The sequence below is a fragment of the Pseudophryne corroboree genome, chromosome 3, assembly GCF_028390025.1.
Source record: "Pseudophryne corroboree isolate aPseCor3 chromosome 3, aPseCor3.hap2, whole genome shotgun sequence".
NCBI classification, from domain to species: Eukaryota; Metazoa; Chordata; class Amphibia; order Anura; family Myobatrachidae; genus Pseudophryne; species Pseudophryne corroboree.
The window spans coordinates 452,405,286-452,419,734 of NC_086446.1; the positions used below are offsets into that span (position 1 = coordinate 452,405,286).

At 42.8% G+C, this 14,449-nt stretch overlaps 2 protein-coding genes across 3 annotated transcripts in view; one reads left to right on the forward strand and one right to left on the reverse strand.

Moving 5' to 3' along the window:
- The window catches only part of EVPL (envoplakin), a 66,535-nt gene that overhangs the window by 41,276 nt on the left and 10,810 nt on the right, over nucleotides 1-14,449 (forward strand). For both annotated transcript variants that reach the window (XM_063960563.1, XM_063960564.1), the window contains 12 exons: nucleotides 3,243-3,338; nucleotides 3,773-4,045; nucleotides 4,342-4,499; nucleotides 4,665-4,762; nucleotides 4,993-5,198; nucleotides 5,466-5,644; nucleotides 6,474-6,612; nucleotides 7,167-7,360; nucleotides 7,515-7,665; nucleotides 11,504-11,587; nucleotides 12,902-13,012; nucleotides 13,091-13,183. In XM_063960563.1, the coding sequence (XP_063816633.1) occupies nucleotides 3,243-3,338; nucleotides 3,773-4,045; nucleotides 4,342-4,499; nucleotides 4,665-4,762; nucleotides 4,993-5,198; nucleotides 5,466-5,644; nucleotides 6,474-6,612; nucleotides 7,167-7,360; nucleotides 7,515-7,665; nucleotides 11,504-11,587; nucleotides 12,902-13,012; nucleotides 13,091-13,183 (1,782 nt within the window). The remainder of the gene's footprint in view (nucleotides 1-3,242; nucleotides 3,339-3,772; nucleotides 4,046-4,341; nucleotides 4,500-4,664; nucleotides 4,763-4,992; nucleotides 5,199-5,465; nucleotides 5,645-6,473; nucleotides 6,613-7,166; nucleotides 7,361-7,514; nucleotides 7,666-11,503; nucleotides 11,588-12,901; nucleotides 13,013-13,090; nucleotides 13,184-14,449) is intronic.
- The window catches only part of TEN1 (TEN1 subunit of CST complex), a 45,738-nt gene continuing 43,817 nt past the window's right edge, over nucleotides 12,529-14,449 (reverse strand). Inside the window, exon 5 of the transcript XR_010243857.1 lies at nucleotides 12,529-12,988. The gene's annotated coding sequence lies outside the window, so the exon portion shown is untranslated. The remainder of the gene's footprint in view (nucleotides 12,989-14,449) is intronic.

Here is a 14,449-nt window from a genome sequence, read left to right on the forward strand (position 1 = left end):
GTAGAGGTTCAAGGACTTCAGATTTAGAATAGGCCTTACCGAGCCATCCGGCTTCGGTACCACAAATAGAGTGGAATAATACCCCTTTCCTTGTTGTAATAGGGGTACTTTGACTATCACCTGCTGAGCGTACAGCTTGTGAATGGCTTCCAACACCCTCTCCCTTTCGGAAGAGACGGTTGGTAAGGCAGACTTCAGGAAACGATGAGGAGGATCCGTCTCTAATTCCAACCTGTACCCCTGAGATATTATCTGCAGGATCCAGGGGTCTACCTGCGAGTGAGCCCACTGCGCGCTGTAATTTTTGAGACGGCCCCCCACTGTCCCCGAGTCCGCTTGAGAGGCCCCAGCGTCATGCTGAGGTTTTTGCAGGAGCCGGGGAGGGCTTCTGTTCCTGGGAAGGAGCTGCCTGTTGGTGTCTCTTCCCTCTTCCTCTGCCTCGTGGCAGGTACGACAAGCCCTTTGCTCTCTTATTTTTGTAGGAGCGAAAAGGCTGCGGTTGAAAGGTCGGTGCCTTTCTCTGTTGGGGAGTGACTTGAGGTAAAAAAGTGGATTTCCCGGCAGTAGCCGTGGCCACCAAGTCTGATAGACCAACTCCAAATAACTCCTCCCCTTTATACGGCAAAACCTCCATGTGACGTTTTGAATCCGCATCGCCTGTCCACTGTCGTGTCCATAAGGCTCTTCTGGCTGAAATGGACATAGCACTCACCCGAGATGCCAGTGTGCAAATATCCCTCTGTGCATCACGCATATAGATAAATGCATCCTTTATTTGTTCTAACGACAGTAAAACATTGTCCCTATCTAGGGTATCAATATTTTCAATCAGGGATTCTGACCAAACTACTCCAGCACTGCACATCCAGGCAGTTGCTATAGCTGGTCGTAGTATAACACCTGCATGTGTGTATATATTCTTTTGAATAACTTCCATCTTTCTATCTGATGGATCCTTAAGTGCGGCCGTCTCAGGAGAGGGTAACGCCACTTGTTTGGATAAGCGTGTGAGCGCCTTGTCCACCTTAGGGGGTGTTTCCCAGCGCGCCCTAACCTCTGGCGGGAAAGGGTATAATGCCAATAACTTTTTTGAAATTATCAACTTTTTATCAGGAGCAACCCACGCTTCATCACACACGTCATTTAATTCTTCTGATTCAGGAAAAACTGTTTGTAGTTTTTTCACACCATACATAATACCCTGTTTTACGGTATCTGTAGTATCAGCTAAATGTAACGTCTCCTTCATTGCCAAAATCATATAACGTGTGGCCCTACTGGAAAATACGTTTGAATTTCTACCGTCGTCACTGGAATCAGTGCCCGTGTCTGGGTCTGTGTCGACCGACTGAGGCAAAGGGCGTTTTACAGCCCCTGACGGTGTTTGAGGCGCCTGGACAGGCATTAATTGATTGTCCGGCCGCCTCATGTCCTCAACTGACTGTTTAAGGGAAGATAAACCATCACGTAATTCCACAAATAAAGGCATCCATTCTGGTGTCGACCCCCTGGGGGGTGACATCTGCATATTTGGCAATTGCTCCGCCTCCACACCAATATCGTCCTCATACATGTCGACACCACGTACCGACACACACCGCAAACTCACAGGGAATGCTCTAATGAAGACAGGACCCACTAGCCCTTTTGGGGAGACAGAGGGAGAGTCTGCCAGCACACACCACAAAGCGCTATATATACAAGGGATATCCTTATATTAAGTGCTCCCTTATAGCTGCTTTAATATATATATATATAGCCATTAATGTGCCCCCCCTCTCTGTTTTACCCTGTTTCTGTAGTGCAGTGCAGGGGAGAGACCTGGGAGCCGTTCTGACCAGCGGAGCTGTGACAGAAAATGGCGCCGTGTGCTGAGGAGATAGGCCCCGCCCCTTTTTCGGCGGGTTCTTCTCCCGCTATTTTTCCAGTCAGGCAGGGGTTAAATATCTCCATATAGCCCCTATGGGCTATATGTGAGGTATTTTTAGCCTTGTATAAGGTTTATATTTGCCTCTCAGAGCGCCCCCCCCCAGCGCTCTGCACCCTCAGTGACTGCCCAGTGAAGTGTGCTGAGAGGAAAATGGCGCACAGCTGCAGTGCTGTGCGCTACCTTATGAAGACTGAGGAGTCTTCAGCCGCCGGTTTCCGGACCTCTTCACGCTTCAGCATCTGCAAGGGGGTCGGCGGCGCGGCTCCGGGACCGGACTCCACGGCTGGGCCTGTGTTCGATCCCTCTGGAGCTAATGGTGTCCAGTAGCCAAGCAGCAAATCCACTCTGCATGCAGGTGAGTTTACTACTTTCCCCCTAAGTCCCACGTTGCAGTGATCCTGTTGCCAGCAGGACTCACTGTAAAGAAAAAAACCTAAACTAAACTTTCTCTAAGCAGCTCTTTAGGAGAGCCACCTAGATTGCACCCTTCTCGTTCGGGCACAAAATCTAACTGGAGTCTGGAGGAGGGTCATAGGGGGAGGAGCCAGTGCACACCACCTGACCTAGTAAAGCTTTACTTTTTTGTGCCCTGTCTCCTGCGGAGCCGCTATTCCCCATGGTCCTTTCAGGAACCCCAGCATCCACTTAGGACGATAGAGAAAAATGTTTTACACAGAGACTTGAAGTCCTATAGGACAATATTTAAAAAAAAAATACATACATGGCTTTGTGCCACAGTCTGCTGTGCATGTGCAGGTCTCTGGGAACATGGTGTCTGCGCTATGTTCCGGAGACTTCTTTACTGCTCATGTGCAAATCTCCAGGAAAATGGCAGCCACACTATTTTCCTGGTGATTTCTGTCTGCAGCAATAGCCAACACAGGACTACAGAGATATAAAGATAATTACAGTATATGGGTGCAGGGCGAGTGGTGTGGCCAAGGTTTGAAGATATGGTCTTATTTGGTCCACAGATCCATGTGCACAAACATTTGCACTGTAGTTTTGCACTTTTCAATTCAGAAATTACTTTTATTGTATTTTTAACAGCGGAACACATAATAAAATCATAAATACTATCCTTTATCGAAAATGTGCCTTACATCTACTATTATTAGTTTTCATTACAATAATGAATAGAACATATTCTATATCTGTTTTACTGCATTTCAAACTTAAAATTAGATATTGGGTGACTTGGATTGACTGACTAAGCTTTATATTGCCTGCAAGTCACCTCTGTATTAGCATCTTACTATGCTATTTACAATGTAATATAAAGTCATAATACATGATACCGTATCTGTCTCAGGCTCACGATGAAGCCCTGAAAGGAGAGTGGCAGAACTTTCTAAACTTGTGCATCTGTCAGGAGAACCATCTGAAGAACGCAGAAGACTACAAGAAGGTGAGGGCTACAGTGTCTAGTAATTTATGAAAGTATAACAAACTCTCCACAAATATAACAAACTATCCACAAACTGATTTTCATATGACCTTTCACCTCTGATCCTTTAGTTTCTACAGTATATTCCCCTGGAAAAAATCAACTGCATATAATTTCCTTCATATACTTCTGTAACAAGCAATGATATGCATGACTGACTGACTGTGTACCGCACACTCACAAAGGAAGTGTCATTGTCAGACAGGCTTATGAAACTAGAAACATATGAATTTGAAGGTTAATAAAGTGTTTCTTTTTCAGAATGTAAAAAATGCCACATCATTGACACTTTAATGGTCATTGATTGAAACCAACATGTCAGTAATTTGTGGTTCTGCATAATATGTTAGTGCTTTCTAAATGCAAATAATTACTAATGTTACCATCCTCTCTAGTTCCATGATGATTTGGAATCTGTGGACCAAACCATAAAAAATGTGAACAGGAACCTTGTCACCAAATACAGCAAGCCGGACACACAGACTCCCGGGGTGGTGTCTGAGCTATTGCTGGATCTAGATAAGGAGGACAAGCAGCTGGTCCAGGCCGAGAAGACCTTGTCTGAGCTCAAACAAAGTGCACCGGACGTTGTTCCCATCAAACAGAGAAGGCTAAAACCGAAGGAGGCCATTAACGTGGAAGCTATCTGTGACTGGGATTCAGGAGATGTAAGATTGTGTAGTCAAGGACATGTCAGGAGATGTAAAATTGTTTAGTCAATGCTTTGGGGATCATAGCAGCAATATGTAGGAGAAAAGCAAGATTAGAAAGAAAGGGTAGAGGTGGGACATAGCAGACCTGACTAACAGAGAATATTAGGAAGAGACCTATAGATACCGTAGTCTAGCAAATATGAAATGGGTCAGAAATGGTTCACAGTTTGGGATGCAGAATTTAGAATGGAGAAATGCTGGGATCTTGCATCAGTTCCATATAGAAACTAATAAATGATCTCTCCTTTCAGGTCCAGTTGAACAAAGGAGAGGTCTACAAACTGAAAGATAACAGCAAGCGGGAGAGCTGGGTCACACATAGTCCTGGAGATGGGAATACCAAGGATGCTCCAGCTGCCTGTTTTGTGATTCCTCCCCCAGACAAGGAATCTACTGAACTGGTGAAGAGGTGCGTTGTCTCACAGCATAGTCTCATCTATGTTTTTTTCTGGGTCAGTTGATGGCAGCTGAATTATTGTCCAGTTTCAATATACTGTATGCAACCCCAGCTACATGTTCTGCTATAAGTATTCTTGTATGTATATATATGTAACCTTATGAAAATTTCCCTCAGGTTGGATATGGAGTTGAGTGATGTGAAGAAGAAAAAGGCTGCAGTGCAAAATGCATTAAAGTCAAGCAGCCGTGAGTCTAATAAACCAAGTCAAATAGGTAAGAATCCCTGCATAATTCCCAGACTTACACTGTTCTAACAATTACGCTTTTATGGTCCATATATGGTATAGATGAAGTTTGGCAATCATTTCTATTTGACTTATGGAAGTAGATAGGTTGAAAGTACATAGTTATATTATGCTCTAGCAGCACCAGTGTTCTTTTAATAGCAGCTGTCATTGTGAAAGCAAATGTGTAATGCCCATATTTCTGCTCTATCTGGACAGCTCCAGTGAGTGGTGCCCCAGTACCGCCAGCTAGGACATCAAGTGTTCCAAGCGAAGATCCACAGGGAACACAGGCACTTAACAAGCTAAACAAAATCTATGGAGACTTGCAAGATACTGAGCAGGAGATACTAACTAGGGTGCGCTCACCTGTTAGTCGTTCTTCACCGAGCCAGGATCTAACCGGAAGGCTAAAGGAACAGGAGGTGAGTGGAAATGTATAGGGAAAAAGCATAGATAACAGTGACTTTTTATTCATTTAAGCAAGCAATAGACAAGATTTATATTATACTGCAACGCTAAAGTACACAAAAAAATGAAAACTCTTATTTCCCTCAATTATTTTAATTTTTTGCATTTTTACCATAAGTATACCATATTTATAACAGTAGTAAAGTGTAATGTGTATGTACATCAATCTGAAATCCAACAAGACATAAAAAAGACAACCTTTCTTATTGTCTGTTTTTCAGAGAACGGACCAGCGCCTGCAGAACATTGCATCAGAGAGGGATACTGCTAGGAGGGAGTGTGAAAACTTCCTAGCAAAAAAACCAACAGGTCCAACAGCTGCCCAGCTCCCCACCACACTGACAAATGTCAACACCAAGCAGAATGACGTGAAGGCTCTGTCATCACTCTATGGAGAGCAGTACGTAGAGCTTTCAGTTTCTGGGCCTGATTCAGAGCTAGAAGCAATGTCGATGTTATAAGCATATGGATGATGCTTTAAGTCTGTGCATGCAGAAAGCAGCTCCGCTCAAAGTAGCATAGCGTCTCACACAGGTCATACTCAGACTGAAAAAATAGCACCTGCCATAGGGCTGGTGCAAGTTCCCACTGTGCCACCGATTATGCCTCTAAATACGCACGGTGACGGAAAAAAGTCTGAAGACTCTGCAAGTGGATGTCTTAGTTGTTGGAAAATCGGACGCGGCATAGCACGTCCACCTCTGAATCAGAACCTGTGTGTAGAGAATGTATGGTATACTAGTATTGTGCACCGGTCATTTGCCAGATCGCTAGGTATATTGTCTATGCTTTAATTAGTGTTGTGGTTCATCAAATCACACTTGTGCAAGATAGTTCTGCCCAATAGAAACTAATGCCATGGAGCAATTATGTGATTTTGCTACAAGCAAGCAATCATTGTGAGTAATACACACCGGGCAATGATGGAATGATTCTACAATTTGGTGACCAATGTGGATGTCCACATTAGACACAACCATTTCTGAGTTTGTGAGTTTGCTCTCACATCAGCCAGATGAACACTGAACCTGGCTTTGCAGCTGGCAGATGACTGCATACACAGGGCATTGTGGGTCATGTGTTCCTCGGATTTACCATCAGAAATCCATTTGATTGGACTATTATCTAGTACATTTCAAAGTGTGGTGATGTTTGGCTGCAGCCTCACCATGTGTGGCCAGTGGTAGACTTTACCAATAACAATGTATGGTTATGTTACCCTCCTGCAGAGCTAAAGCATCGCTCAATTTGGAAAATCAGATTAGCAAAACAGATGACACAATCCAGGTCTTTGAGGCTTACCTGGCACAAGATAGGACCATTCCTTCCGCAGCCAATAGCATCCAGGAGCATGCAAGTGACATTCAGGTAAGGCATCACAAACAAATAACCAAGGCATCTAACATTGCAATGAATATGAGTGGTAAAGTTACTCTGTGCCATGTGGTGCACAGTATTGTACACTACTTTCAAGACTGCTGGATAAATTATGTAAATTAGCATAGCAAAAGATGTGCTCAGCACTATTGGCCATTCCTGGCATGAACTAGTGGTGAAATAAGACGTCATTGTGTTGTGGTCATTTGTGTTGTTTAATATAAGACACTAGGGTTTATTTATGTATACTCGCATTTACTGTATCTCTGTTATAAGAAAGATTATAAAAACCAGAGCAATGATTGGGGCAAGATCAGTGGAAGTTACATTAGTACCGTATACCATATTTCTACCCTCCCCTTGCACTCTTATTATATAGATGCTTTTTAGCATGTGCATAACTTGGGAAACGTTTCAGTATTTCAGAGTTTCTACACTGTCCATCATGGTTCTTATCAGTGATGCTATGTGGGCAGATTAACTTTTTTTTTGTCCCATTTATTGGATTTGAACTTGTTTTTAGAATGTTCTGCTTTCTTTACCAGAAAATGAAGAGAGACTTGGTGCAGAAACAGGATAATCTTCTTAAGTTAAACAGAAGTTTAAAAGACACAGAACTGGCATGCAGCTCGCTACAGAACAACACGAATGAGCACAGTCCTGACTTGCCACGTCAGCGTATCCAGGTCCAGAGACTCAATGACAGATACCATGCTGTTGCTGACCAACTGGACCAAAGGTAAGAAAGTGACGGATAACACAGAACAGAAATAGTAAGTTGTACTATCTAGACCACATTACCATCTAGATTCTATCAACATAGACCTGAATCCTCGTAAACAAACCTTTGTTAATGTACATTATACTTACAATATTATGCACTTTCCTTGTAGAGAAAAGATGCTCAGAGACACCAGCCTACCATACCAGCAATTTAAATCCTCCAGTGATGGTCTGGACTCCTGGCTGAAAGGCCTCCCACGCAACCACATCACATCATCGGATGGTCCTAGTCAGGTCAACTACAAACTACAAAGCCAGAAGGTAAGCCGCATGATTGATGTAATAATTAGCATCACTGCCAGGGAGGGGCTTGTTGGAGAGGCCCCAAGTCAGTTGCTGATGGGGGTACTGCACCACGCAGAGTATTTTTTTGGGGGTGCGGCCACGCCCCTCAGATTTGGCCAAGTTCTCCCTGTACCCAGGACTTTGTTGGCTTTCAATGACCGTGCTTTGCTTCGATTCTGAATCATTTCTTTAGCCCTAGTGTATATGGGTGTATGTGTCTGTATTTACAATAGGGAATATAGGGCCCGATTCAGGTTGGATCACAATACACGATTCAACCGCAAAAAATGCTAAATGGAATGCGGGCGCATGCGCAGGGCCCGTCCTGCCTCTGCATTTTCTGCAGGCCCTGCAGAAGATGCCATCGCCTCTGCCTGTCAATCAGGCAGAGGCATTTGCAGGGCGGCATCGCTACTTTTCCAAGATGGAAATTTGCAATCCTTACTGAATTAGGTCCATAGGGCCTTATTCAGGTTGGTTAGCAAACCAAAAAAAACACACTAATGGGCAAAACCATGCTGCACTGCAGGGGGGCAGACATAACATGTGCAGAGAGAGTTAGATTTGGTTGAGGTGTGTTCAAACTGAAATCTACATTGCAGTGTAAAAATAAAGCAGCCAGTATTTACACTGCACTGCACAGAAACAAAATAACCCACCCAAATCTAACTCTCTCTGCACATGTTATATCTGCCTCCTCCCGCTACAGTGCAGAAAGGTTTTGCCCATTAGTGTGCCTTTTTGGTTGCTAAGAAACCCGGAATAACCCCCATAGACTGTAAACTTCACTGGTGCAGGCACGGACGTGAGTGGCCAAATAAGCTCTGTAAAGTACTGCAGAATATGTGTGCACTATGTAAATAACTATTAATAATAAAATAATAAGTAGCAGGCCTGGAAAGGTAATAAGCAACAAAGTGAAAAATATACCTGTTTTTATTTCTTTATAAAGTGTACTAGCTGAACATACTGGGGAAACTGAGTTGGCCTTATGCAAATTGGTTCTTCCAGGCACCCATAAACAGATTTGCATGAATCTAAAAGTTGAGCTCACTTGTGAGAGGATAGATAGAACGGTGGGCAAAAGGGTCTGTTTGTGCGGCAAGCACAGTAAAGTTGAACATGAGTAACTGTGAATAGATGCAGACTGGCACAGAGACACACATTCACCTGTGAAAGCTTTATCAACTTTGGGGGCGAGAGCAGAGGCCCATCAAGAGAGGCAAGCCCATGTGCAGCTTCCGCTCACCACTTCTCACTTACTTCTTCTGCAGTAGACTCCTGGCAAGTGCCCAGAGTCTACTGCACATGAGCCAATCTCTGAGGAAATGGCGCAAAGTGATTCCTGTAGTGAGCATGCGCAGATTTCCGGAAGCATGGCGTCTGTGTGATGTTTTCTGTGACATCTGCTGTGTAGAGCTCTGGAAACATGGCACTTGCGCTATGCTCCGGCTGATACCTGTGGCGCTGATGGAGAATTAAGTATTTTGAATGGATGTCCCCATTATTGATACGCCCATGCACCTGAGGAGACTGATGATTGTCACCATCACTAGATAAGCGCTTCTGATTGCAGATTCACCTCAGAAGCTGATGAGGGCATTTTTCATGGCTTGTGCTTATAATACAGGTTGAGTATCCCTTATCCAAAATGCTTGGGACCAGAGGTATTTTGGATATCGGATTTTTCCGTATTTTGAGATATCATGGTGATGGGACCTAAATCTAAGCACAGAATGCATTTAGGTTACATATACACCTTATACACACAGCCTGAAAGTAATTTTAGCCAATATATTTAATAACTTTGTGCATTAAACAAAGTGTGTCTACATTCACACAATTGATTTATGTTTCATATACACCTTATACACACAGCCTGAAGGTCATTTAATACAATATTATTAATAACTTTGTGTATTAAACAAAGTTTGTGTACATTGAGCCATCAAAAAACAAAGATTTCAGTATGTCACTCTCACTCAAAAAAGTCCGTATTTCGGAATATTCCGTATTTCGGAATATTTGGATATGGGATACTCAACCTGTATATGCTTTTGTGAGCATAGTTTAGCAAGATTTTATTTTTGTTCATACATGTCATGCAGATATATACAGTACCTGCTGTATTAAAAACTGCATATATGTGTATTGGATGTATGGATGATGTACACCTGCAAGCATCATGCAATTTTTGCAATCTGTTAATTTAGTTAAGGCACCATAGCTAGTACAGTGGTTAGTATTGCTGCCTCAGAGTACTGCACTCATGGGTTTGATCCTAACTTTGGCGCTATCTGTACGGACTTTGTATGTGCTAGCACGTTTCCTCTGGGTTCTCTGGTTTTCTTCCCATGGCACAAACATATAATGGTAGTTTAAAAGGGATCAGTATGAGATCCCGGCGGTCAGGAGACAGACGCCGGGATACTGGCGGCGAGCGCAGCGTGTCCCCTCGCGGGCTTGCCACAATTTGGGACCGGTGGCCACAGGGTTCTATTCCCCCTCGGGTGGTGGCTTTGAACCACCACCCAAGTGGGGAAACCAGTCGGCGGTCGGGTCTCCGACTGCCGGTATTGCAGTTGGTGTTGGGATTCCAGCATCGGTATACTGGCTGCCGGTATCCCATCAGGCAGTCAGTTGACTGCCTCCCGTTTAAATGGACACTAAGGTGTGTGTATATAAGTGTGGTAGATCATTTACATGGTCAGCTCTAATGTGGCAGGGCCTGATGTGCATGATTACATAGCACAGCAACTCAGTGTGCACAAGATGGCTACCTCCCCCCATGAAAATATGTATGTGCTTGATTCCTATTGTAAAGAGAGGTGCTATATAGATAAAGAATTATTAATAAAGCAAAAGCATTCAAACTCAGCATCACCCCCGCTGTATTATATGCTACTAGTAATATTTTGGGTAAGATAAAACCTTAATAACTGTTGGTTACACTTATAATTTATAGAATATAATGACATGCATTTCAGAACATTTTGAAAAACGGTTTTAATAATTTTCAAAAGTCATTAAATAAATCTGAACATATTTACAATATCATGTGAAATGAGGAATGCCCTGTAGACTTTACCTCCCTTCCCTAGCCTAAGAGAGTGTGACACCAAACCAATTTATAGCCTCTCTGGTATCCGGTCTCTAGATCGACAATGTTTAGGTCTACCACTCTTGGTCGACAGTAACTAGGTCGATATGTTCTAGGTCGACAGGTCAAAAGGTCGACATGAGTTTTTCTCAATTTTTTTCTTTTTTTAAACTTTTTCATACTTCACGATCCACGTGGACTACGATTGGGAATAGTATGCCCGAAGCATGGCGAGCGAAGCAAGCCATGCGAGGAAGCATGGTGCACTAATTGTGGTTCCCGGTCACTGTACAGAGAAAACGACACCCAAAAAACCCTTATGTCGACCTTTTGACGTAGAACATGTCGACCTAAGTGTGGTCGACCCTCCATACCATACCCAGCCTCTCTTCTGCATTATTCTCCAGGCCAGTGGAAGGTTGTATGTGACTTTCACTTAGATAACATGCTAATATGCTGCAATGAACAACCGGACTTGAGACTATCACATTCAACAATCTCTAGCCCGGTACAGCAAGTGATATTGTTGGGATTGTAATTGCTAAATGGCATATGTCGGAATTTATAAAAATACAAGAAAACAGGACTGTATGTAAGATTAGCCTCCATCACATTATAATGAAAGATATTGTGATCTGTGCAGGTCAGCAGGAACATTTATACAAACATGGATCTACTGTTTTTGTTGAAAGTAAATGTACAATGTCATTTCAGAGGCTGGTGGAGGAGATCCAAAGGAAGGAGCCGGAGAAGAATGCTATAGTGAAGCTTTCCAAGGACTTGTCAAATTCTCTAAATGTAGGTTTAAACCATATTAGCCAAACATCACCATCCCGTTTGCTTATTGTTCCTCTCATAAGGGGGGAACTCACAAAGCGATCGCTGCTTAAAATCTAAGCAATCTGACTAGATTGCTTAGATTTTAAGCAGCGATTACTCTGTGTGTGTACCCCTCACAGAGATAGCGATGCGCAGCTCCACGCATCGCTATCGCTAGATTGCAGGCCAATCTAGCAGGTCGCTCACTTCACCCGCTGGGTGAAATGAGCGCCCCCCCCGTCTCCCCCCGCTGTGCTGAACGGGGGGAGAGATGTGTGCTGAGCGAACCACTCAGCACACATCTCTCCCCAAATCGGCCTGTGAATACGGCCCTTTACCCTAAACGTTTGCCAGGTGGATAACTTTTACATAGATGTGTGTGTGCAATATAAATGGTGCCTAGACAAACGGTCATGTTGTGAAAATGCCCCCTTGTGAGATTGTGTATGCAGAAGAGAAACAAGGGATTCCAGAGCGGGGGATTCCTAATGCAGTTGGTATAGTACAATAGAAACTAAGGGGTCTATTTACTAAGCCTTGGATGGAGATAAAGTCGCTGGAGATAAAGCACCAGCCAATCGGTTCCTAAGTGCCATGTTACAGGCTGGGTTTGAAAAATGACAGTCAGGAGCCGATTGGCTGGTACTTTATCTCCAGCGACTTTAACTCCATCCATGGCTTAGTAAATAGACCCGTTAGGCTGGGTACACATTTGCACAGTATCGGCATATGTTAAATCAGAACGACATATTGTGCGGATCGTACGGTCAATTGCGCGCTACTGCGGGTCGTATATAATATCCTCTGGTTAGCCGTGCAACACGGCAAATCAGAAGACATTGATGGGTATTCAATTGTTTGAAAAGTCAGTTGGGTGTCTGTTTTATCCTATCTAATAGACAGGAAAAAACAGACACCCAACCGACTTTTCAAACAGTTGAATTCCCCCCCATTGTGTGCGATGGATGCGGTGTAGTTTAATTAAGGAGTGAACAAGATATCGTTCAATGAATTGCAGTCTATACAGTCAATCTCGCTTGGTCTGGGATGAAGGGAATTCGTCCAGGCCATTTTGTCGATTGCTCGTTGTTGTGCACCCGGCCAAAGACTGGAGGAAGCAATGTTACATATAACTATTGCACAATATACACAAATCCTACTTTAATATTGTCTGTAGACTGCAGCATACAATAAACATTTTGAATGGAAAGACTGTTGATACTGCAATATTTAAGCGATATACTGTATGTTGTCCTCTTCATAATATTATATAAATCTTGTTTTTCTGCAAAGGATTATGAGACTCAGGCTGACCGATACTGCTCTACTCTGGATGCCTCCGTCGTCTCTGCTGCTCCTAAGAAGCCTAGGGTCACCACTCTGCAGGAAAACATTGAAAACCAGGTATGTTGCAGTGCCTTCAACTTTGGTACTTCAGTACTTGTTTAGCACAAAAGCTGAACATATGATTTACTTTACTAGGAAAAGGATTTGGTGAAACGTTACACAGAGGCAGCAGTGGAGAGTAAGCAGCAGCTGAACCAAATGGAATTTGCCAAGAAAGTTTTGGACAAGGTAATGCAACATACTGTATGTTTGTATTTATCAACATTTCCAGTAGCACAAAAGTTGACCCTCCACTGTAAAGGGTTTAACAACATGATGGTTCAGGTAACTTAAGGGGTTGGTTGTGAACCGTGGTGACCTACAGATCAATTGTTTATTTAACATCTGAGTTGTACAGTATAATTGGTTTAATGCAAACCAAATTCATTATATATTTTTCTTTTAGGGCCTGTTGTGAGGCCATCATCTTTGAAGTGATGGCCTCACACCAACTTTTTTTTAAGGAGACTGTGGCTTTTGAAATTACATTTGTGTTACAACCTAAGCACTTTTCATTGTAAAATTACTTTGCAAAATACACTGAACTACAGGTTGAGTCTCCTATATCTGAAGTTCTGATACACAATTTTTTTTGAATGTGACTAAGATAGTGACACCTTTGCTTTCTGATGGTTCAGTGTACTCAAACTAATTTATTAAAATTATTAAAATATTATAGAAAATGACCTTCACGTTATGTGTATAAAGGTGTATAGGAAACCTAAATGCACTTGGTGTTTAGACTTGGGTCCCATCCGCAAGATCTCTCATTATAGTATGTAGTATTTCAAAATGCAGATAAATCAGAAATACAAAATATTTCTGGTCCCAAGTATTTGGGAGACTCAACCTGTAACATCATAAATAGGTAAGCTATATATAACCCTCGACAGTTGTATCTGATCGTGCAGACAATGAGTTATACCATATTTGCATTATTTTTAGTCAGGCTGATGTTTACACATCATACTGTAGGTCTTCATTCATACAAACATGATTATTGATGATTATTGTATGCCAGCCAAGACGGCTGCCTCACCTTTTGCATGCTCCTGATCATCTCCATAAAACAGCTTAAATTCACCACAACTGACCTATGAATCATCATAAATATCCAAGAACTTCCCTTTAACTTGTACTACTCTATGCGGACATCTCATCAAAATCAACGGATTGCAATCCTGCGCTGAGATACACACTGGATTGAAACATCTGCATCTCTCCAGGGAAGTTATTCAGTTTGGAATCTACTGTACTCTGCATTGGACATCCCAGACAAGGTACTGTGGACTACAACCTATCTTTGGCTCCATCCAGCCCCTCACTTACACATCATTCACCTCTGTTCTCTAAGCAACAAATTAACCCTGACTTCTTGCGTTAATCAACTAATATACAGTATATTCAGGCTCTGAATTGCTGAAGGGTCACTGTTCATTTCAAATTGCAGGACCC